Source organism: Galleria mellonella, unplaced genomic scaffold, assembly GCF_026898425.1.
Source record: "Galleria mellonella isolate WM207_F2 unplaced genomic scaffold, CSIRO_AGI_GalMel_v1 utg797, whole genome shotgun sequence".
Lineage (NCBI taxonomy): Eukaryota > Metazoa > Arthropoda > Insecta > Lepidoptera > Pyralidae > Galleria > Galleria mellonella.
In genome coordinates, this window is record NW_026442156.1 from 332,068 (window position 1) to 356,594 (window position 24,527).

The 24,527-nt window shown below is 34.3% G+C and overlaps 1 protein-coding gene across 1 annotated transcript; it reads right to left on the bottom strand.

The window, feature by feature from the left end:
- Positions 1-21,136: 21,136 nt before the first annotated feature.
- Positions 21,137-24,431, bottom strand: LOC113522939 (ribosomal RNA small subunit methyltransferase NEP1). The gene is made up of 3 exons (XM_026908793.3): positions 24,040-24,431; positions 22,605-22,848; positions 21,137-21,522 (listed from the first exon to the last, which is right to left on the bottom strand). Exons 1-3 carry the CDS (start codon positions 24,181-24,183, stop codon positions 21,200-21,202), a joined length of 711 nt encoding a protein of 236 aa, XP_026764594.1. The 5' UTR covers positions 24,184-24,431; the 3' UTR covers positions 21,137-21,199.
- Between the last annotated feature and the right edge of the window lie 96 nt (positions 24,432-24,527).

Here is a 24,527-nt window from a genome sequence, read left to right on the forward strand (position 1 = left end):
TATTTTATACTACTACTGTGTAATACATTCTAGTATTCAAGGAAAGAAGAAAACTAGTTTTTCTATGTTATGAATGATCTTTGAACTACTTATAATGAACGATATACCATATTCTACGCCAAATAACGTTTTTTACTAACTAATTAATTAATTTTTACCATTAATTAAGATACAAGAAGATGTAATTACACCTTTTTCTACTCAGTAATTTATAAACATATATATACTTATAAATTTATATAATAAAACACCTAATATCTTTAAATAAGTACTATGCAGTTGCCTCTAAAATGCTTACGATTAAATGGAGTGACCACGGATATGTAGAGATGGACGGATTGTATGACAGATAGAGGAGAGAATTAAAAACAGACAGCTCAAATATCACAAAAATTGAGAAACCGTTCAATCATTCCTATCCAAAGTTTGTAGTCACGATTTTACATATTATTTATCTTTTATTAGAATCAAGTCACAGGCCCTTGTTCAGCATAAATTAATTTGGACTGACAATAATTATCATTGGCAATATAAATAAAGAGGTTATAAATAATACATAAAATAATAAATGTAACTACTTTCTGAAATATTGACTATGTATATATATATATATATATATATAATATTGAATATTGTTACTAGTTAAGCAAGAAATAAACTTTAAGTTATTAACTGTAGTTTGCTAATTGCCTTAAAGCATCATTGAACACGTTTTACAATTTACGGTGATTATTGTCATTCATCATTTCAACGGTCAGTTGTCTATACGAGGTCTGTCCGGAAAGTTCGTATAAAAGTGTTCTGGAATGCGAGAAAGAGGAGTGGGGAGGCCAGGTAAGCGCAGGACCCCTTCCTTATGTCCCTAACAATGCTTCAGTTCTGGTCTGACCGCCGTGCGGTGCGAACTGGCTTGTCACGCCATCTGTGAAGTTACCTCTTAACGAAACCCCGTCGGCATGGAGCCCGCTTCCGTTGAAGAGCAGCGCGTCGTAATCAAGTTTCTCTCGAAACTCGGCAAGAATGGCCGTGAAAGCAAAGAGTGGAAAACATCCGGGGAACCACGAACAAAAAAATCAAGAAAATCCCGCTCAAATGTCAAGACAATGTTGATTGTTTTTTTCGATGTTCGGGGGATTGTCCATCAAGAATTCGTCCCTCCAGGCCAGACAGTTGATGGAAAATTCTACGTCGATGTGCTCAGACGCCTCAAAGCTCGTGTGGCACGAGTTCGTCCAGAATTGGCGCGAGAGGGGCGTTGGATTCTTCACCACGACAATGCCCCTGCCCACACCTCTCTTGTTGTCCGTGAGTTTTTGAGTAAAAATTCCATTACGGTGACCGAACACCCCCCTATTCGCCGGATTTGGCCCCGTGTGACTTCTTCTTGTTCCCAAAAACCAAATTGGTACTTCGGGGGCGGCATTTGGGGGACATAAATGAGATAAAAAAAGCTACGACGGGGCAGCTGAGAAACCTACAACCAGAGGACTTTCAAGGAGCCTTCTCACAGTGGAAACGGCGTTGGCACAAGTGCATTATGTCACAGGGGGAGTACTTTGAAGGGGATAAAATTGATTTACCTGAATAATTGTAAAATAAAATTTTTAAAAAATTTTTATACGTACTTTCCGGACAAACCTCGTACTACGATAAGGACAAACCGTGATGCTCCTGCATCTACGTTTTAGCATGTGACCTTGTACATATTTGTACGTATTTAAAAATCTTTTGAAAGTCGTCCTTACATGTTTTTCATGACTTCAGATAAACGATTATATACTATCTAGTTATATAACTTAGGTCAAAAGACCATAATTTATTTTCTGTTTACTTGTTTATATTATAGATATAATAACCTTGTCAACAACAGCTCATTTGACGAGGTACAGGCTAAAAAAGTTCCGGGTAAGCTATATAGTAGTGTGTATTACAATATCATAGTATTACTAAATTATTATCTATCTTTAATGTAATAAATAAAAAAAAAAACAATATGAAGTAATAATACTTTTACCAGAGGAAAACATTGTACAAAGTCGTAGTGGTAGTGGGTGAATACAGAATGGTAATTCCGCCTGCGCTATCGTCATACGCTGGTGAGGCGCCAGTGAGAGATGATGGACGAGGGTGAAAGCAGGTCAATTAGTCTAATTAGACAAATTCCACTAGAATTAACCGGAGTAGTTTCCGGGGGGAATCGCGTGGAGGTCAATCTGATAGGGTATATTGCTAGCAATGGAGCTGTTAGACTCCATTACTGACAATGACTTTACCCCCGTAAGCCCATTTCTGCAAGAGTAAAAGGATTGTCAGTAACGGGGTGTCAGTAATAGGATAAAGGTGGTCATATACCCACTTGAGTTACTTTTGTAAAATGGATTTCCTTGTTTACTTGTATTAATCATGCTCATATCTACAGGTCAGCTTTTTTGCCATTCTCACACACAAAATATCTTTGACTCTCTGAACGTAAGAAATATAATAGAATGTTAGTTTTCCTGAACCATCCTGGACCAAGGAATTTACATATTTACTTAGCCAGAACATGACGACATAACTTCAAATTTAACTGAAGTTTTAATATGGGTAGACTAGACAATCAATAAAAATACATAAATACAAATAAATATTTGTATTGTGCGGCGATCGAACCCGTAATCATTGAAAGATGAGGCAATGTATTTAAGCACTACACCACCAAGATTATAAAAACCGTAGCATGTTACGATGTCACGTGCGCAGAGTATTTTCGAAGCACGTATTCACAACAAATGTTTGCGTATCAATTTAGCAGTCATTCACCGCCAAATATTCGCAGTTTGCTTTATTGCATCACCTCTAAATATAGTGCTATTGTAGATAGAGTCATAATCATGTTCATTACCCAAGTGGTATACCTATCGATCATATCGCTGAACGTTTGTTGTTGTAAACAATCATCTCATATTGCCCCCAATTTTTAACATATTTAGCTATTCTCTTGCTCTGACTTATAATTATAATGAGTTAATAATCATTATAGCTGAAAATGTGTAAATCAATGATAATCAAATTTTATCTTTAGGTTTTAAATGCGCTCTCTTATGCCAATTCATTGGTATTGAACTTGAAATATTTTAAACTTATATTATTTTTCGTATTTATTGTCTAATCAACGTTTAGTCAACATCAATAATTATTAATTACTTTTCTTAGTTACAAACAGTTATTTCTTCCTCTTGTGCCCCAAGAAGCACGTAATAATATTAGTATACGTATATAGTAATACTAATTTCAAAATAATATATTACAGAGTATATAATATTAAAACTGAAGCATCTTGTCGTTGTGCCTGATAGAAAATGCGCAATGTTGCGTGGTGCTGGCGTCAAGGCGTCATGCACGCATCAACTTAGTCGTAAACCGTGCTTCATTATGTTATATACCTATTCATTACATATAGTTAATGTGCGTTCGATTATGCGATAGCAATAGCAAATAACTAACAGTTCACTTCGCGTGCATACTCATGAATAAACAATTAGGTATGCCGATAAATTGCCGGCTACAGTCACAGTTCGTGCCGATACTAGCTTTACTAGATATTCTAATACATCTTTGCACTGCAATATTTATTATTCAGTACTCTACGGCACAAATATAAAGGTAGATACCTATTAGTAGAATGTGTATCGTATCTACAGATGGGCAAAGCACCGGGTTTAAACCCGGTGCTTTGGTAAAAACCCAATAAACACCCATAAACTCCCATAATCACCCAAAAAAATAGGTTTTTACGTATTTTTTTGAAAATATGTAAGTAATACCAATAAATTATTTTTATAAATTGTATTGATCAATTCTACAATATTAAATAAAACGTTAACTAATAATATTTCAGGAAATTTTAAAAATCTATATATAATAAAATGAAAGTAATTAATTTTCAGTGTTTTCATGTTGCAGTTGATCAACATGTTGGCCTTTTGCTTCCCGTAGATACTTTAAAATTTCTTCATAACACCTCGTTCGCACACATGGCCGTATATATTTAAATTCTTGAGCCACTAACAGTCCGAAATACTCATTTCTTTTATCCTCTTCTCCATAAATTAAGCATTTAGAACAGTTTGTTTCTTCTTTCAGTAAATTTTCTTTTACTTTATCCTCGTTTTTTTCTTTGTTGCGACGACGCTGGGTAAATCATCTGGACACTGGGTCTCACTATCGCCAAATATATTTGGAGATCGGCTTCGGCTACGGCTTGGCAGACATTTTTTTCTTTCTACAATTTTAAATTAAATTTATTAGAATAAATGCTTCGAACACACGCGATCTAAGTACCTTTTGTGTTTATTATACCTTACCTACCTAGGTATAAAAAGAGTACTTACGTAGATTTTCTTTTATTAACTGTTTTATACGAAGATCTTGATCTCTCAAATTAGCATCCATTTTACTTCCAGTGATTATCAACTAAATTAATAATCCACAAAGTATTAAATAACGTTTTTATGAAATATTTAGCACAAAAACAATACCCTTTAAATATCGATGGTCAGTAACTGTGGCTGACTTACCTATATTCTAGCAAGCAGGACTGCCAGATGTGAAGGGGAAATCCCCAATAAATTGTTGCATGTGACTGATGATGTGAGCATGTTCGTTTCATAATAAAAATGTTGCCAGGTAACCAAAAAGTCGTATGTTTTTGTGCGAATTACGATCATAATCTTTACGATCGTACATTAAAAAATAGACAAATAATAGTATGAGTACGATTTAAATCGTATATCTGTCAACCCTGCTAGCAAGACAGCGACAAAATCACGTTGCATAACAATGTAGCCCAAGCTTATATCTTATGAAATATACGGAAGAGATACGGACTTAGAAAAAACAGAAATGTTGTTCTTTGTGGAAGTCATTGATGAAATTCTATGTATTTTAGCCCGCAAACTTTCTTCAAACAAAAACAGCGCCATCTAGTATCGAGTTCTGTAATTATCTCTTTGTTTATGGATTTGAAGTAAGACCGCCACGCATGCAATACATTATGACTGGGGATTCCCCTATTCGTCGACGCTGAATATGAGGCGACGACAATCACTGTCAAAAAGTGTTCACTATTACTCTGACTCTGGTAACGTGACTTCCTGGTAACGTGTTAGGTAGGAAAAGCAGTAAAAAAGTGCATATTAAGGGAGCAGATTTGAAATAATATTTATACTTAACAAGAAATAATTAAAGGTAAGTGGATTTTTGAATGATACAATTATATCATGATCACTTAACAATTTTAACTTAAAATTAGATGTATTATTACAAGCTTTTATTTAGCTTGCGTTATGTAAATAAAAGTATGTAGGTATGTTCGTATGTTGATGCAATTATCCTCAATCCTCAACCGACTGGGATAAAATTTTCCATACACGTTTATTTTGGATGATAGTGCATAGTTAGCTGAGAGTCGTCATTGGATAATAATGGTGGATAGCCTAAGATGTGTACTAGATATTTATTTTTAACATAATATGCGTAAGTACCTAATCGAATTAAAGAAGTTGCTGAGAAAAATACAGAACAATACGATAATAAACTAGCGTCTGCGTTTAATCCTCCGAGGAGATGTAATTTTACAAAGGTTTTTTGTATTTATTTTATTATTTTTTTAATAAATTTATTGTAAATAACAAGAAATAATCATTGTAAAAAAATAGGCACTCTATTGTTGAATTTTCGTCAGACCAACTAATCATCGTTCATTTTTTTAGGTTCAATGGGGAGACCTAAAGATTTACGCATATGGGAGCACTACCGTACTTTACCAAACAAGTCTGTTTCTTGCAAGCTTTGTAATAAGGTCTACAAATTCAGTAATGCTGCCAAAATGCTTCAACATCTTATCACTTGTCCAAAATCTCCAGAAACATTAAAAGACTCTATGAAACTTATAAAAGATAGCTCGTCCAAAACCAAAATGTCTGGACTGTCAGAGATAGAGACAAATGATTCTTTTATAAGCCCCTCGTCGTCTGCTAACACTACAATAAATGCTGAGTTTCAAGACACCGATGATCATATAAAAACAGAATTAGCGAGAGCTATATTTGTAACAGGGACGCCATTATCGATGGTGCAACATCCTTTATGGATACAATTTTTCGAAAAATTGCAACCAAAATTTAAAATACCTTCACGTAAAGCTTTAGCGACAAAATACTTAGATAAAATATATAGAGAAATGCGTTTTGAGTTAAATGAGGAACTAAATGCTTGTAGTTACTTACACCTTCAGTGCGATGGCTGGTCTAATTTAAGAAATGAAGGAATAATAAACTTTCTTATATCAAAACCTCAACCTGCATACGTTAAAAGTTTGAATACAGAAAGTAATCCTCACACTAGTGAATACCTTAGCCAAGAAGTTGAAAAAGTAATGAAAGTGTATGGAGCAAATAAGTTTCTTGTACTTATTGGCGATAACGCTAGAAATATACAAAAGGCATTCGAATTAACAAAACTCAAATATCCACATGTTGTTCCTCTCGGTTGCTGTGCACATATCCTTAACTTGTTGTGCCAAGATATTGTAAAGATACAAGAAGTAACTGTGTTTATTATGCAAGCCATAAATATAATAAAAACTGTTAAAAGGAGTCAACGATTAAGTTCCTTGTTGATAAAATCAAGGCAGGGTGAAGATTCTACACAAACACTAAAATTGCCTTGTGCTACAAGATGGGGAAGTCATGTTACTTCGTTAAAAAGTTTGAAAGCAAATAAGATAGCTTTGCAAATATTAACAGTTAGAGAAGATGTGGTAATTTCAAGAGATATTAAAGATTTAATTCTAAGTGATGATTTCTGGACGAAGACAGGGGAATGTATAAGTATTTTGGAACCAGTCACTGAAAGCATATTTTACTTAGAGAGCGACCAGAATCGTTTGCATCGCACATACATTACATTTAGAGATGTACAAGCTAAGATACGTTTTGCATTAAATGAGATTTCGACATTGAGCGAAGAAAGCAAACAGCAGATTCTAACATCAGTATCTTCAAGATGCAATATGGCAATGAGGCCAATACATTTTGCAGCATATATTCTAGACCCCAGGACTCTAGGAGTCGAACTTACTCAAGAGGAAGAACTTAAGGGTATGGAGTTTATCTACAATTTAAGCCAACACTTAAGTTTGTCAAATGTAATGGCAGATTTGGCGTGTTATAAAGCTAAAGAAAACTTTTGGGCCAGAGGATTTGTATGGAGCTCATTAGATAGCATTGAGCCCCTAATATGGTGGAAAGGTATTTGTGGTTCCACTGAGTTAAGCAAAGTAGCGATTCGTATTCTATCAGCTCCCTGTACTTCGGCAGCCACTGAGCGTTCCTTTAGTATCCAAGGCTACATACATAATAACAAAAGAAATCGACTTACAACTGAAAGAACTGAAAAAATTTCATTCATTTGTTATAACTGGAATCTTAAACATAAAGCTGAATGCGAGGACATTTAGTTTAATGAAGAAAATACCTTAGAAGCTTTCATTGAGCAAGTAAATGAACATAACAGTTTAGACGAAATAGAGCCTATCGAACCTATACAATTCATCGCTTGTAATAACTCTGAATCTAACAGTGATTGACTGTAGTTTTACATTTTACTTTCATCTCTTTCTTAATAAACTCAAAATCAAATTAAAAGTTTTTTATTCTGTAGGCTGCATAATAATATTGTCTATGTCCAGTATAGTGGACGTCTTGCGGCTGAGATGACGATGATGAAGTACAAAATCATAAACACCCAAAAATTTGGGTGTTTATGGGGTTTAAACCCAATAAACCCAAAACACCCGGTTTGTACCCACCAGACTTTAAACCCACCCAGGTGGATTGCCCATCTCTAATCGTATCGCATGATTAATAAGTACTTATCTACGATACGAACAAGGCGCCTACGTGCGCCAATACGCGTTAACAACTTGCACAATAATTCATGCCTTTTGTTTAGTCTATGATTGTATAATGCCTTGGTAAGTGTATCTACTGGAATTTATTTTGATGAAAATTCATACAAAGTTAACAAATTACCCCCTGTCTTTTCAGAATGCCAATGTTCTTTCTTGTGATTGAATTCCTTAATTTAACGTCATTTAAGTAATTCTTCCTTCCATTTTTTAAAGTAAATAAAAGTGTAAAGTTTGTATGAAAAAAATGCATTACCTATTTATTAACCTAATTACAAACAGAATGCTGATTCCATGCTTGCATCTTGCAAGTGCAAGTCATGAGGCAAGATTCTGATCCTGGATACTGATCTCAGCATTTAGGTATTATAAAATAATACATATTATAAAGTCCCTCGCCACGTATGTCTGCGTTTTTACTATTCTCTCAAAAACTACAGAACAGATTTGTTTTTAATAGGTGATAATGGAATGGCAACCCTACCCGCGCAATCGGTATACACCGGCGGGGCACTAGTGAAGGATGACAGGTGAGAATAAAGCAGGTCAGTTAGCCCATCGTGACGAATTCAACAAGAATTGTTCACGAATCACGATGGTTTTCAGGGGGAACCATGTAGAGGTCGACCTAAAAGAGCATATTGCTAGCAATAGGGCTGTCAAACTCACTACGGAACAGATTGTCATGCGATTTTCATTAATCAATACAGCGATTCTTGAGAAAAGTTCAAGTCTATAATTTATTATGATTTTGTGTAAATTGGTTAAAATATGACGACGATTGCTAAAGATTTCGAAAAATTTAAAAACTTTGAGATATAACAAAATAATGTATGACGGGATTATTTCTCGTTTATAGGTCTAAAAAAAGCCCACAAAAAATCTTTAAGAGATAAACATATACCATAATGTGTACAGCAAGCTATCTTGCTTGCTATACGCATTATGGTCTTTGCAGTTATTTTACAGGAATACAATATTAATCATTATCAAACACTTGCAAAATAAAATACATAAAAAATACCACAGCTAGTGTGGTAAGGTTACATTTAAATCGAATTCATATTCGACGCAACAAGTTGATTAAAAAAATATAAGCATTATGCTTTACTATACTATCCTACGTGAACCTATTATTATAAAACGTTGAAAATATATATTCCACACAGTATTTATACCTACCTAAATACACACTATATTGAGATTTGCGAGCGCCGTGCTACCTATAAAACGTTGTGCAACGAATCAAAACGTGGAGGCGGTGGCGCCTAGCCAGCGGCTATCACGGCCATATAATGCAATCATCTATTTTTGTCCTGAAGCATTCACGCTTATGCCTCATGCAAATTCTTACAAATAATAAATCGTGTACATGCAATTGTAAGTAATTCATATACACGATGCTTACTGCATATTTATTACAAATAATTGTGTGCTAGAAACGAAAACATATTCCATTGATACTTTTTGATAACAAAAAAATCATTTAAGTAAGAACTTTCTCAAAAAAAAAACAAAGTGATCGATAAGGTAATCTTTTTTTTGTGCATCAACAGGCTGATGTTTTCTTTAGTGGATGACAATGAAATAGTAACACCGCCCGCGCTAACGGTATACGACAGTGGGGTACCAGTAAGGATAAAAGCAGGTCAGTTAGCCCATCGTGATGAATAGACTTGGAATTCAGCACTATGGTTTCTAGGTGGGACCACTTAAAGGTCGATCTGATTGGGTATAATGCTAACAACGGGACCCTTACTCTCCATTACTAAAAATCCCTTCCTCTTCAACAGGCTGATATAGCAATAGGCCACTACATTACTTCAAAGAACTAATGAGAAACAGTATTCTCGAGGAGCAATTTCAAAGATCAAATGTGTTACAAGCAATACCTGTTGGTAGTTCAGAAATACAGAGAACCATTCCTTTATTAGTTGGCCAATATATTAGAGGCATAGTAGGTATTTTTTATGCTACTTAGAATGACAAACAAATTGACAGCCTACCTGATGAAAGAGTTAACCATCGTCTATAGACATGAACAGCACCATGGACCTCACATGATGTCCGAAACACAGTTATGCAATCATAGGTAGTTCACGACAGACGCACGGATGGGATAGAGGTACCGGATGACTATTATACAGTCTTCCTGTAATAACTAGTAGTATATATTATACATGGATACTTATTAGATAACACAATGATTTTTAATATTAACCTATTAAAAATTTTAGTATGAAAAAAGTTCAGTATCCGTGCAGTAGGTTAATACATAGGTAGGTATAGTTTATCATTACAACGTCACTTCCAATTCAAACGTATAAGTATAGGCATAATATATAATAATATTTTATATGTAACTGACGATGCATGTGTCATGTTATTATACATAAAGCATTCCTTCGAAATGACCTTCCTCGTCATTGTAATCTAATCTTATCGACTACATATCGATGTAGGTACTTAGGAATCAGGAATTTCACTCAGAAGGCACTGTATAATGTGCGTCGTTGTTTACGCGATATTATATAGGTATTAAGTGCTTATATGCACGTTCACCAAATTCTATACATATCAAAATGGACCTATTAAGCGGATGTAGATAATACTGAGGTGTATTGACGCCATCCACATAACATACATTGTAACTATTAAAGGCATCGTATAAAATATAGCAAAAACATTTGGAGAAAGTATTTGGATTCGCAGGGACCAAATCGGTGGGGTTTGGAGTAACTTCAATTTTTTTTTTTTTTTTTTATACAACTTAGAATGGCAAACAAGCTGACGGCCCACCTGATGGAAAGTGGTAACCGTCGCCTATAGACATGAGCAGTACCATGGACATAACAGAGTATTCTGTTTCGCCCATGATACCCCCCATGCGTTGCCATTCCTGAGGACTCAGGTGTTATTCCTCTGTACCCAGTAAATTCACGCCATATCCCACCCTTCAAACCGAAACACAGCCATGCAAACAACTGCTTCACGGTTGAAACACGAATGGGACAGAGGTACCCAAGCAATCGACTTTTGTACAAAGTCTCCCTCAACCACGTCGCTCGTATCGTCGCCGTTTTAATTATGCTTCAGAGCACCTGGGAATTAGGATATGAAAGAATTATTTATAGGAAATAAATACTAACCACTCGCAATCTTTTTTACATTTGTCATAGCCACTAACGATCAATGGGGGGAAAGGGATTGTTAGTAATGGGGGACTAACTTCTCCATTGCTAGCAATGTACCCTATCATGTCGATCTCCACGCGGTTTCCCCTGGAAACCATCGTGATTAATTCTAGTGGAATTCTTCACAATGGGCTAACTGACCTGCTCTCATCGTCACCTGTCACCTCTCACTGGTGCCCTACCAGTGTATACCGATAGCGCAGATAGGGTTACCATTCCATTTTCACTCATTAAAAAAAACTACCGATCAGTGACTCTTGCATGTCTTAATAATTATACTAGTCCTTAAACGTTAAACTCTCCGGAGCTTCTAGATACCTGTATATTTCATTTGTAAAAACAATAGGTATATTATGTGGAAAATAATGTAGTATCTTGTATCATCAAGTAAGGAAGAGCAATGAAATTAGTAGAATGTATCATAATGATTTGTAATCTCATTGACCACTTTCGTTGCAGGTTGCCCGAAGCAGCAACCGGTGTGCGTGGTAACGGCGACGATACGAGCGACGTGGTTGTTGGTGAGAGGAAACCTGTTTGGTGAGCTGTTCCCGCCGCGCCACATTATGCCGCGCCGGTCTTGTTGAGTCGTGGGCGTCTGCCGCACCTAGTACTAACGGCGGAACTATTTACAACTTCGACCACGACTGATTACTTTTTACTGCATAAACAGTAGTTAATCCTAAATTCGTAGCGAATCCTAAGCTCTTTTCTAGGGGGGAAAAAGTTTGTTAGTAATGGGTTCTAACAGTCTCATTACTAGCAATATAGGGTATATTGCTAGTAATGAGATTGTTAGAACCCGTTCGACTTCCACGCGGTTCCCCCTGGAAATCATGGTTAATTCATGTCGAATTCTTAACGATGGGCCGACTGACAGGCCTTCATCCTCAACTATCATCTATCATTGGTGCCCGCCAGCGTATACCGACAGCGTAGGCGGAGTTACCATTCCTTTATCACACATTAAAAAAACTTTCTTCTAGATACCTAATGGTCGCTGTAGACACCATTCACCATCTCTAGGTACCCAATAACATTTAGGCATAAAGTGATTTTTCACTCCAAAATTAGAAATGACAAACCGACAGATTCACCATTTTATTTCATCAGACACAAAATTTATTTAAAAACTACCAGAATGGCGCTACTACAAATACAATTGAACTGTGATGAGACCAAATCTTCGCCGATTGGAACAGGTTGTGATTTTGCTGAAAGTGTAGGTAGGTCCATCTATTTGAAGGTAGGAACAAAAAATAAGGTGCCAATAAAGGGACGGAAACCTATTGTTTGATTGTCATTCTGGTATTGGGAATTTGACGAAAAAAAGAAAAGCTAAGGGTCCCTTCTATAGAATCGGACGGCCGCGTAGAATACAATGAATCCTTTGTGAGCGCAGGCGCCGAACAGTCTGGCGGCGCAGGCACAGGCGCGCGACAAAGCCGCTCGGCGACGACACGGCGTGCGGCAGTCGCCGCTTCGTCTGGCTCGCTCGCTGCTCAGGCGAAGCTCGTTTCTACTCTAAACTACACCAAATCAAACATATCCATGGAAACACACTGAAATATACTTAGCTATATCTACCAGTTAGTGATTAAATATTTCTTTCCTTCTAAATTACTACCTAGTCTGTGATACAGATAATGATACTTACCAGTCGACGATAACATTGCTAACGACACTATATTATTATAAACTTGTACCTATAGGAACTCTGCTCTATACATAGTTAGTCATAATGGGTTGGTATTATACCAAGTTAAAACCTTGTATAATACCCACTAAAGAAATAAATACTAAATAAGTAAATTCATGAATCTAAACAACTTTAAAAATAAATGAATACACGTGGTCATTTGATAGAGTGTTTTAGAAGATCAAAAATTATTTAGATATTTAGATTATGCTCCTTCAGTTGCCTTAAGTTATTTAGTCTTATTAGTTTGTTACATTTACTAGTAGTATTTTTAGGGGTTTGAGAACTCGTGTTTCCAACGAGATTAGCCAAATGCACGACGCTAACGGCATCGAGCACTGATATATGTACTTATGTCTGATTCATTTATTGTAGTTCTTCTACTACCTTCTGTTTGTGCCGTTCTACATTTGCCATTAATTTGTTAAATTTATATAATATTACGTACATACCTAAAATATTATTTAAATACTAAGAAACAAGATTATGACGATATACTTCATATCATATGACATGGATAAGATATGAATGTAATAAAGTACATACCTATATCCCCTTATGAAGTGCTTATATAACTACCTACTTGCTTTCTGCCACATATTTATAGAAGTCTTTATAATGTGAAAAGACGAAAAATGTTAATCATTAACTATAAGTAGGTAAGTACGTAAAGTAAAATTAAGTGACACAAAAAATATTGAAATAGAATGGACGCGCTATGATTAATTCTTGACTTGCGATACAAATTCTGAGTACTAATCCAAGTTACCTCTTTTAATACAATCTTAGAAACAATCTATTTATTGCATTCATGTAAATCAACGTAAGTAAACCAACGCACAAGCGATTCCTCTCGTGTTCATGTGCGACGGTAGCCTTATTCCATCAGGTGAATCGTCTTCTAATTTGCCTCCCTAACATAAAAAAAAAATCCTAAACCGGCATCACGTCGTTAGATATTATTTCTATAATACTGCCGACATACTTTATGCAAGGAATAATCAATGATAAAAAAGGCGGCAAAAACCAACTAATAACCATAAATGTAATGAACTATAAACATCCCACTGCTAGGCAGAGATTTCGCATTATTAGAGAAGGATATTAGCCTACTATTACCAGATTACTACGCTAACTGACAGAGTTCCTCTTAAAATTCGATTTCGATATATCTGGATGAAATTTTGAATGGCTGTTCGCATGAGGCTTGGTACGGTTTTCTTTTTTTTTTTTCCTTTTTTCTTTCAGGCATACAGCTAAAGCTATGTTAAAACTACCTCATATGCTAATATATAGAAGATCAACTGGTTTAACTTTTAAAAGACATTTATATAACAGTAAGCACACATTATAAAATAACATTTTCACAGAACTCCTATCATTAACAAAACAACTAATGTATCTCTATCTTTAAATAGTTACCTACTTAACTCGATACTTATAATAAAATGGTGACTAGACAATATTGTATATATATAAAAAATCTTATAAGAGATTAAAATATGTCGTATTTTTTTTTCCTTCAATACAAACTGAGCCAATAATTTTTAGATTGTCTGTATTGTTTGTTGTCTAAAACTACTGCACTACATATCAAACAAATATAGGCTGTGTATCTGTATATCTGCTAATTTTTTATGGCTAGATGGCTGTACTAACATGATTTTATTGTCAAATATAAATAGCCTCATTGGCTACAAATTCTATATTCGATGTATGGCTATGTTACCTTTTATATCTGTACCTATAAGATATCTGCACATACAAACAATTATAACAAAGAAACTAAGTATACCTATAAGTATTTTACTTCCGTAAAGTAAAATACGTATAATAGTCTCTGTTAACATTGACTAATAAAATACTTATTTATGATTTACTTAAAACCAGACTAATGAGAATAATAGTTGCCATATAAATAAAATGCAATGCGTGTGGAATGACATTGCATTTGCACAAGTTTAGTCAGAATCACGCCACCTCCTGAGTCAACAACAAGCAGTGTGACGGGCGTACGTACGATGAGGCAATTCATGGAAGAATTCCACTCACTTCCTGTCCACAGCAACTACAATACTACTTAATATAAGTTTAACAATTAAATTAACAATATAACAGTATAGTTCAATAACATTATGTAAATTAAAACAAAATGTTCATAAGTATTAGTGAAGTATATTACGTAAGTAGGTAGACTTATGTAAAATGGACAATAATAAATATCTTAATTACTGATAACATTCTATAAAAACAACTATGTACTATTTTTATATCTGGGTATCTTCCGGGATGGATTAATGACTATAAAAATTAATAAACAACTTACATACATACATACATACCTGTCACGCCCATTAGGGTAGGCAGATACAATGGAACGCCAAATGCTTCGATTCAAACAAACCTCTTTCACTAAAATAAACAACTATCTGTATTTATAACACTGGTTATAAAATACAACGGTATTTAACACACAAATCCTACAGCTTTGCCCACGTGAATTGAAAAAAGGTACCTTATGAATTTACCTAGAATACCTATGATCTCTATCTGCGTAATAAATTTTATTCCAATCCGTACAGCGGTACCGATGACAAGGCATTACGTTACGTTTGAGAGTCTTAAACGATATTTGTATGTTTGCTACATAAAAATATCGTCAAAAACTTACATAGATAATAAGAGAATAGTGAGTGTCGTAGTCTTCCAATCTGAAATTATTTGTTATTAGATAAATTTAAATTTACATATTGCTGTGTATATATTCCAAAAGAATCCAACTAATTCATACTTAAGTCAATTATCCTCGTCGTCGTACAAGACATATTTTGGGTACTTACACTAGTTACATCTACAATAATAACTGAGCAAGCAACGGAATATTGAGTTTTTACATAAAAATATCCCTTTTATTTTATTTTTGTGTCTCTTTAGACACAAAAATAAAATAAAAGGGATATTTAAATTTTTAATTTAAATAAAACAAAAGTGTGCGGTGGAATATCATGGTAGGTAGGTCCGCTGTCGGCGCCACCAAACATTTCTAAGAAATGGTGCTTGGCCTTGTTGCGCCTTTTATATGCTTTTATCCTTCATCAGAAAGGACCACAATGGTTTTGCAATATTTTAGCATTAACGAATTCGATGTTTGTAACACAGTCTGTAGTATAACAATGAGTTTGTTCACAAGATACCTCCTTGATTTTGCCCATATGATAAGATACTATTAAAAATTTTGATTTTCAAGGGATTTTTTTTTTAATTTATCATTCCTATTCTTATAAATTAAATCGATAGGACTGATATGGAGGAAAAAGACATTGAATTTTATGGTCTTAGTCAACCTATTGTTTGGTTCGAATAGGTCTCGTTTTCTTAAGCGTCTTTCATCCTTATAAATATTATTTATATTATAAACGTGAAATAATACTTCCATGTATTAAGAGAGATTAATACAGAACCGAACATTAAAAACTTTTATCATTGGATCACACGTTGATTTACATGAATCAGTTCTCGAGTTCTATGGTATTTCTATTTGAGTTGGTTTGTCAAACACAGTATTTCCTGGACCAGATTGGTGACATTGGTGTGGATTATACTTATCTATGATTATCTCAAATAAATTAATATACGTATATATAACTTTGATTAATATAATACACGATGTAAAAGAAGAATGACAATCTATGTTATTAATCGGCAACATACGCCGTATGTATAAGTCTATGGTGTCAATGTCAACATAGCAAGTAGATGAAAAATAAGCTCCAACAAAATTCTTTGTAACAAAATGAGATTGATACTTACGATAACAAGAAAAAAACACTGCATTCCATAGTTCCCGTCCCGCCTTTACATTCCTAGACAGGTCAAGTAAGCACTCCACTATTAAGGAAAGAATGCGAACCACAAAAAATAGATTGATGTGAACACAAAATAAATTCCCTGTCTTATATTAAAGGATAGGTATATTTAATAACTTGCTGTATACCGCGGATTCACCCGTGGTTGTATCATGATGTTGCCTATAACCTTCCTCAAAAAATTAGCTATCAAATGCAAAAAAATATTTACATTCAACCATTCATTCTAAAATTAACAGTAGAATTTGAACATTTTTTTACTAATGCTAGCATTAGCGCGTTCAAATACTCCACTTTATAATATTAGCATAGATAACACAGGATTTTATTCGTGTTTTTATAAGGTGATATACCTAACTATACGCTGACGAGGTACCAGTAAAAGGTGATAGGTGAGAATGAATGTAGATCAGTAATTACACAAAAATTTCCAAGGAGGAACACGTGGAGGTCGGCCTATTAGAGCATATATTTTTTTTATTCCACTGAGGTGGCAATGAAGCATACGGCCCACCTAATGGTAAGTGGTTACCGTAGCCTATGAACGCCTGCAATACCAGGGGTATTGCGCGCGCGTTGTCGACCCTGAAGAAACCTCTTTACCCCCCTTTTGAAGAATCGCATGCTGTAGTCTCTTGGGAAAACCTCGGCAGGGAGCTCATTCCATAACCTGAGTGTTTCTAGGAGATTTAGGCTATAGGACATGAGGGTGAACTCCCTGTTGATGGTAAGCCGTACGATGGCAGAAAATGGCAGTGGTGGCATATTGATACTAGTGAGGAATGTAGACCCCATTTTTGTACAGTGTGACTAGTTTATTTAGCTTCCCTAATACGTGATTCATTTTCAACCGACTTCAAAAAGGTTTAATTTAAATTCGGTTGTATTTTTTTTATGTTTGTTACGCCATAACTCCCTTAGTTCTAAACCGATTTAGAAAATTCTATTTATATCTGAAAGAATACTTAGATTTAAAGATTAGTTTCATACAAATGTTAACAAAATCTGTTGTTTAAATCAAAATAACTGGTTTTGTCATTATTGAAGTCGGTTTATCTTTGGGGCTTTTTTTAATGGGTGATAATGGAATGGTAACTCCACCTGCGCTATCGGTACACACCGTCGGGGTACCAGTGAAGGATGATAGGTGAGGATGAAGCAGGTCAGTTAGCCCATCGTGACGAATTCAACAAGAATTGTTCACGATGGTTTCCAAGGGGAACCACGTGGAGGTCGACCTGTTAGGGCATATTGTTAGCAATGGGGCTATCAAACTCCATTGCTAACAATTCCTTTCCCCCCTTTTTGTAAGGATTTTTTGAAATGAAATGAAATGAAATGAAATGAAATGAAATGAAATGAAATTTATTTGCTAGAAACATTGTAGAAAAGGTGTTGCATTTGTGAAGTTTATAAGATGTCCATTATGTTTCGCCACATCAAATGGCATGCAAATATTAATTAATTAATATTAATTTTTTTAATAGATGATAATGGAATGGTAACCCCACCTGCGCTATCGGTACACACCGGCGGGGTACCAATGAAGGATGATAGGTGAGGATGAAGCAGGTCAGTTAGCCCATCGTGACGAATTCAACAAGAATTGTTCACGATGGTTTCCAAGGGGAACCACGTGGAGGTCTACCTGTTAGGGCATATTGTTAGCAATGGGGCTATCAAACTCCATTGCTAACAATTCCTTTCCCCCCCTTTTTGTAAGGATTTTTTTTAATAGATGATAATGGAATGGTAACCCCACCTGCACTATCGGTACACACCGGCGGGGTACCAATGAAGGATGATAGGTGAGGATGAAGCAGGTCAGTTAGCCCATCGTGACGAATTCAACAAGAATTGTTCACGATGGTTTCCAAGGGGAACCACGTGGAGGTCGACCTGTTAGGGCATATTGTTAGCAATGGGGCTATCAAACTCCATTGCTAACAATTCCTTTCCCCCCTTTTTGTAAGGATTTTTTTTAATAGATGATAATGGAATGGTAACCCCACCTGCGTTATCGGTACACACCGGCGGGGTACCAATGAAGAATGATAGGTGAGGATGAAGCAGGTCAGTTAGCCCATCGTGACGAATTCAACAAGAATTGTTCACGATGGTTTCCAGGGGGAACCACGTGGAGGTCGACTTTTGTGGGAATTGCCCCAAAGTATATTGATAGAGAAATACGTATATATAAAATATACAATGTAGGAAAGTATTTCTGATTGTGCTCATTGAGTTTTGAATTCAAATGTAAATTTGTTATAGGCATAGGTATTTAAGAGACGAGGTAGGTCTTGCCCACCCTAGAATTATCTGGTGCCCAACCCAGGATGTTAATGGTATTTTCGTCTATGCGCAGACATAACTAATTGTACATAGATATGCACCTTTTTTTAAAGACAAGGCCACACTGAAAATTAATTTTAAATATGACAATCGTAATTCAAATCTTCACACTGCATGTGAGAATATTCAAATCCGAACCCAAATGCGCTTGATAAAATGAATATTGACAATGGAAGAGTTTTAAAATTATTTTTATCGAGGACCAGTGTGATTAAGTAGGATTATTATTGGTTCAAATATTTTACTTCCTCTGTAACCAACTACTATGATGTTCATAGTGTCGCCATCTATCCATACAGCTATGTAATTATTTATTTTAAATAGCAGTAATAAGCACATAAGTCAACCGTATATTACGATAGTTCGTATCAATACACAGTACGTTATACTAACTACGTATATTGAAATGGGGGGAAAGGGATTGTTAGCAATGGAGTTTGATAGCCCCATTGCTAGCAATATGCCCTGTTAGGTCGACCTCCACGTGGTTCCCCCTGGAAAACATCGTGAACAATTCTTGTTGAATTCGTCACGATGGGCTAACTGACCTGCTTCATCCTCACCAATCATTCTTCACTGGTGCTCCGCCAGCGTATCCCGATAGCGTGGGCGGGGTTACCATTCCATTATCACCTATTAAAAAAAACTACGTATATTGTTCATATAATGTATACGTACCCACTTAGTTTCTTAGTATGTGACGAAAAATATAAATTTCTAAATTTCATTCCAGTCACAAAGAACTTTAAGCTATTCAGCACGATGCAGCACGTCGCGTGTTTCATGTGTATATTTCATGTCGAAACAATATTTTTTTATAATTGTTATAGGCATACATTATTATTGAAAATAAAGATAATACATAATTTGAAAGGTGAAATATGGCAATTAATTTTAACGAGATGGAAACATAACACCTTAGTCCAGAATATTCTATGATGTCCACGCAGCGTTCCATATTTATAGACGACTGCTTAAGCTAACAATTTCTATTGAACCGTCGACATTTTGCCATTTTAAAGTACATAAAAAAAGTTGGCACACTCACTTCTATCTTACAAACAACAAAAAAAAGATATGTATTTTTTTATTTACTCGAAAATTCCTAGAAAAAACGCTAGTATTTGCATAGGTAAAACGGCTTTTTTGGTCCTCGCTATAATCTAAGAAAAAACTGCGATTTCAATTGTGATAAAATTAATATGACGCCAATACCATAAACATCATCATATCAGCTTTTAAATGTCCGCTGAACATAGGAGGCATTGCTAGTTGTCGCGCTCGGCAGGCGGGTTGGCAACTGCAGTTAAACTTTGGAGATGTTTTAACCCATATATGCCAGTAACTATTTTATATCTCAGATTAATAAGATTTTTTGATATTTATTATGTGTAGTCGTTTGCTTGGGCACGTCTGACCCATTCGTTTTCTACGGTGAAGCAGTTGTGTTTACATGGCTGTGTTTCGGTTTGAAAGATGGGATATGGCAGTGAATTTACAGGATACAGAAGAATAACTCCTGAGTTCTCAGGAATCGCAACGCATGGGAGGTATCTTGGGCGGAAGAGTATACTCTGTTATATTCATGGTACTGCTCATGTCCATAGGCGACGGTTACTACTTTCCATCAGGTGGACGTCAGCTTGTTTGTCATTCTAAGTTGCATTACAAAAATCCTGGTAGACATATCTGGTTTAAGAAGGACACTCCTGTCCATTCTTTAACCATTAAATTCCTTTAGTCATTTCTTAAAACATCTAAAGGAAAGGAAAGAAAGGTCTTTTCTGTGCCACACGTAGAAAACGGGAGTAAACCCTCCTAATTGCAAAAATTATTATCGAGACTGGTTTCATATCGACAAAGATTTCTTCAAAATATCAGTACAGGAGTAGTAAGAATTTCAATTTGCCTGTGTTATTTTTTATTCTAAAGAACTCTTACACTATATTTATACTTTGTTAATGATACAAGAAATGTACAAATATTTACATACTGTAAGATATTTTTAGACAATTTTGTTTAATGTTAGGCCGTAGATACTTTATTTTCCACCGCTATTTAATATGATCAAAAATAAAGTCAAAAATATACTGTAATAATACACAAAAAGCAAGTTGAGTAAATACTATTAATTTTATTACATTACACCCCAAACTTCTTCAAATGCTGAGCACAATTTGGCACATGTTAATGCAGCTGATAATGGATAATTACTTATGGATATTACATCCTCTGAATAATCCACCTCAACTTTGCCATGGGCCATGGCTCCTATTATCAAGACTATAGGATCATTTTCTGGTACTAAATCTCTGCAGTTCTGTACAATTTTTGAACTAAATGACATTGTTATCTTCTTCACTCCAACAGGAAGATGTGAGGTAACTGGATTCTTTATGACTTTCAATAATTTCATAGGCCCATCTGATGCTCTGATTGAGAATTTGTGTAGCAATTGAACTAAAAAAATAAAATAAATATTTACATTAAATGACCCATCTCAAAAAGTCAATAAAAATATTATCATAATATTTCACATCCCTACCACAATAAAAAATTGGTTTTAAAAATTATTAAATTAAATAACAGATTATATATCCCACCTGTGTAAAGTGGGATATATATTTTTTTATTTATACATTGGCTTAAATCTGGGTATTAAGGGTTGCATCCCTAGGGGCATAATGTGTATTACGTTTACACACTGGGGCACAGTAGTAATATGAGAAACAAGCCAATGAATATCTAGGTATTTTTAAGCTGATTCCTCAAAACACAGTGGATCCTAGTTTGCAAACTAGTGTGATTGTATGCCAGTTATAAAATAAAGAAATATTAAAAATATATTTTTTTAAATACATATACTATATACTTATAAATAATTTTATTAAATTTAGTTCTTCAAAATAAATTAAGATAGAAATCTTTTTAATTAAGCTATTAATTTGATACTGTTATTTCGATAAAAAAAAGAGCAAGTCAAGATTGTTAAGTATTGTGCAAAGTACAGAAAATTTTGTGTTGCAAAAAAAAATCTAAAATGACCAATAATAATTAATACTTTAATAAAATATATTAAAATTATTTTAGAAATGCTTTGCTTTTTGCTTGTTAACTTTTCTTTTTCTTTTTGTTCATTTTTAAATCATTCTTAAAATATTTTTTTTGTCATTAAGTGTAGAGTAAAACAAAATATATATTTCGTTCTTTCTGTTTAAAACTTTGAAACTGATTTATGATTATAGTTTTATTTCATCCTATATAAAATTAATTCTTTTTAATACATTTGATTCTCTTATTATATCAAAATAACTGGGTGGGTTTGACTTTTTATTTTGCCAGTCTGGTAAAAAAAATAATATAAAAATACCACAATAATTGTATTATTGTGGTATTTTTAGTATTAAATTTTACTTTTTTTTAATTAAAAATTAGATTTAAAGAATTAATTAACTCTTTGATCATTGTGACACACTTGGCACTTGCCATCCTAATTTAATTTTATATAATATATTCATAGGAAAATAATTGTTACCACCTACCCATTAATCCAGCAAATCTTTTAAATGTTCTTGGTATTCGGGTTTGTGGATTTATTTCTATGAGAACATTCTTCTCAGTATGTATATACACTTGCAGTAATCCAGCACGATTCAGTGGAGAGTCCATTAACATCAGAAGAGACTGATGTGTAATATCCGGGCGACATGAGCCTGGATCACGGTCATTCTTGCGTAGTATGTTAGCATGATCATCACAATTCAACAACTCGAAACTATTACCTGCCTGAAACATTTTTATAACAAATATTATGTATTAATTTTAGATAAAATATATATAAGTTGAAATATTTGTATATAGATATAACTCATTTAACAGCATTAAGATAAACCATTGGAATCTGTGATCCAAGAGACGTGTGGAATGCTTTAATAAAGAGTGAAGACAATAAATGATTGATGTCATATAACAGGCATCACAGTATACAGGTGAATTTTTCAAGTGGGCATGGATGACCAACTTGAAAACTATGAAGTAGTGAAAAACTCAAAGAAGTCTCAAGTAGAGCATCTTTGATATGTCAACTGTTTTTGATATTCCAGTATTTTGGTACTTGTTAAATAACTTATTATGTCCTGACTAGTACTTAAGTACTTGAATGGGATATTCAAGTACTTTATAAGACTTAAATATTTTTTCAATTGTAATAAAAAAATAGTAATACAATGTTTAATTATTTGTAGTCTGTTTTGATAGAATATAATGAAAAGATTTTATTGAAACACTTTTTTTCTTTCTAAATCAATAGTAATAAGATGCAAAAAAGTTCTTTTGGGTACTGCTGGCATAGTGCATCAATTTCTCTCTCTGTGACCCTGAATTTTGACCCATTGTGCTTTTATCAAGGGTTAATTTATCATCTCCCCTACTTAAGAAGGAAGACATTAAATTTGGAAAAAAAAATTCCCTTTATTCTGAAATTTGTAGTTATGTTTACAACTGCTCTTACACTAAAAATTTATTATATATTACAGTATATCTCTAATTTCTGTTTTCCATAGCATAACATGATTTATCATAGGATGCCAAAAACCTACTGACTTCTATCATTTGCAAGCCTTCTCCATTCATCATTATCACCCACAGATAACTTCAATCTTCCCATTTCATTTTCTGTCTTCTCTACTCTCTCTATCAATCTCTAGTATAATATATTCTGCACTTTCCTAAAATATTGTTCATATGTCTCAACTAATATTATAAAGAAGAAAGAATTAATTGTTTGTTTGTAATGGATAAACTCAAAAACTACTCAATCAACTTTAACAGATCTTTCACCTGTATAAAGATAAATTTTCTGTGAACAACATAGACTATATATTGTTTTCGAAAATTTTATCTACCCGTGTAGAGGTGCGCCGGATCACTAGTGCAATACCTATATTACAGTTAAAGTAATAAACAATATAAACTCACTTTGACTGTTTCTAATTGTGCATTTTCCAAAATAACTATGAGACGTTTTTCCTGTTTTTGTATGTGTGAAGTAACTAAATGTTTGGGTACAGGGTCATATTCAAAATCGTCATCTTTATTAGCCAGTCTCCTTTTTTTCCCCATAACTCCTCTTTTAGAAAATTATTGAACACTACACAAAGCTGTGACACAAACTAATATCGACGTATTATCAACTATTGCTTCCAGTATCCGGTAGAACTTTGTAATATTATATTTATAAATGTAAATATTATATTTAGTACTATTAAGAGCGAAGAAATATGGTTGGAATAAAATGAAAAAACAATAAAACCACGTGCATGTACTAAATACACATTTATTTTTTTATTTTCCTTCACAGATTAAAAAGATTTACACTGAACTTTGTGACTGACAGACAGTACACAGAGTACATTTGTGGACAATCTGACTAACAGATGGACTCTAAGAACAATAAATTACATAGT

Excerpts from the sequence above, each read along its gene's own strand:
- LOC113522939 (XM_026908793.3), bottom strand. The coding sequence starts at position 24,183 with ATGGGGAAAAAAAGGAGACTGGCTAATAAAGATGACGATTTTGAATAT. Across the intron at positions 22,849-24,039 it reads CACAATTAGAAACAGTCAAA|GCAGGTAATAGTTTCGAGTT; the intron begins GTGAGTTTATAT and ends AAAATGTTTCAG. Across the intron at positions 21,523-22,604 it reads AAGATTTGCTGGATTAATGG|TTCAATTGCTACACAAATTC; the intron begins GTAGGTGGTAAC and ends TTATTTTTTTAG.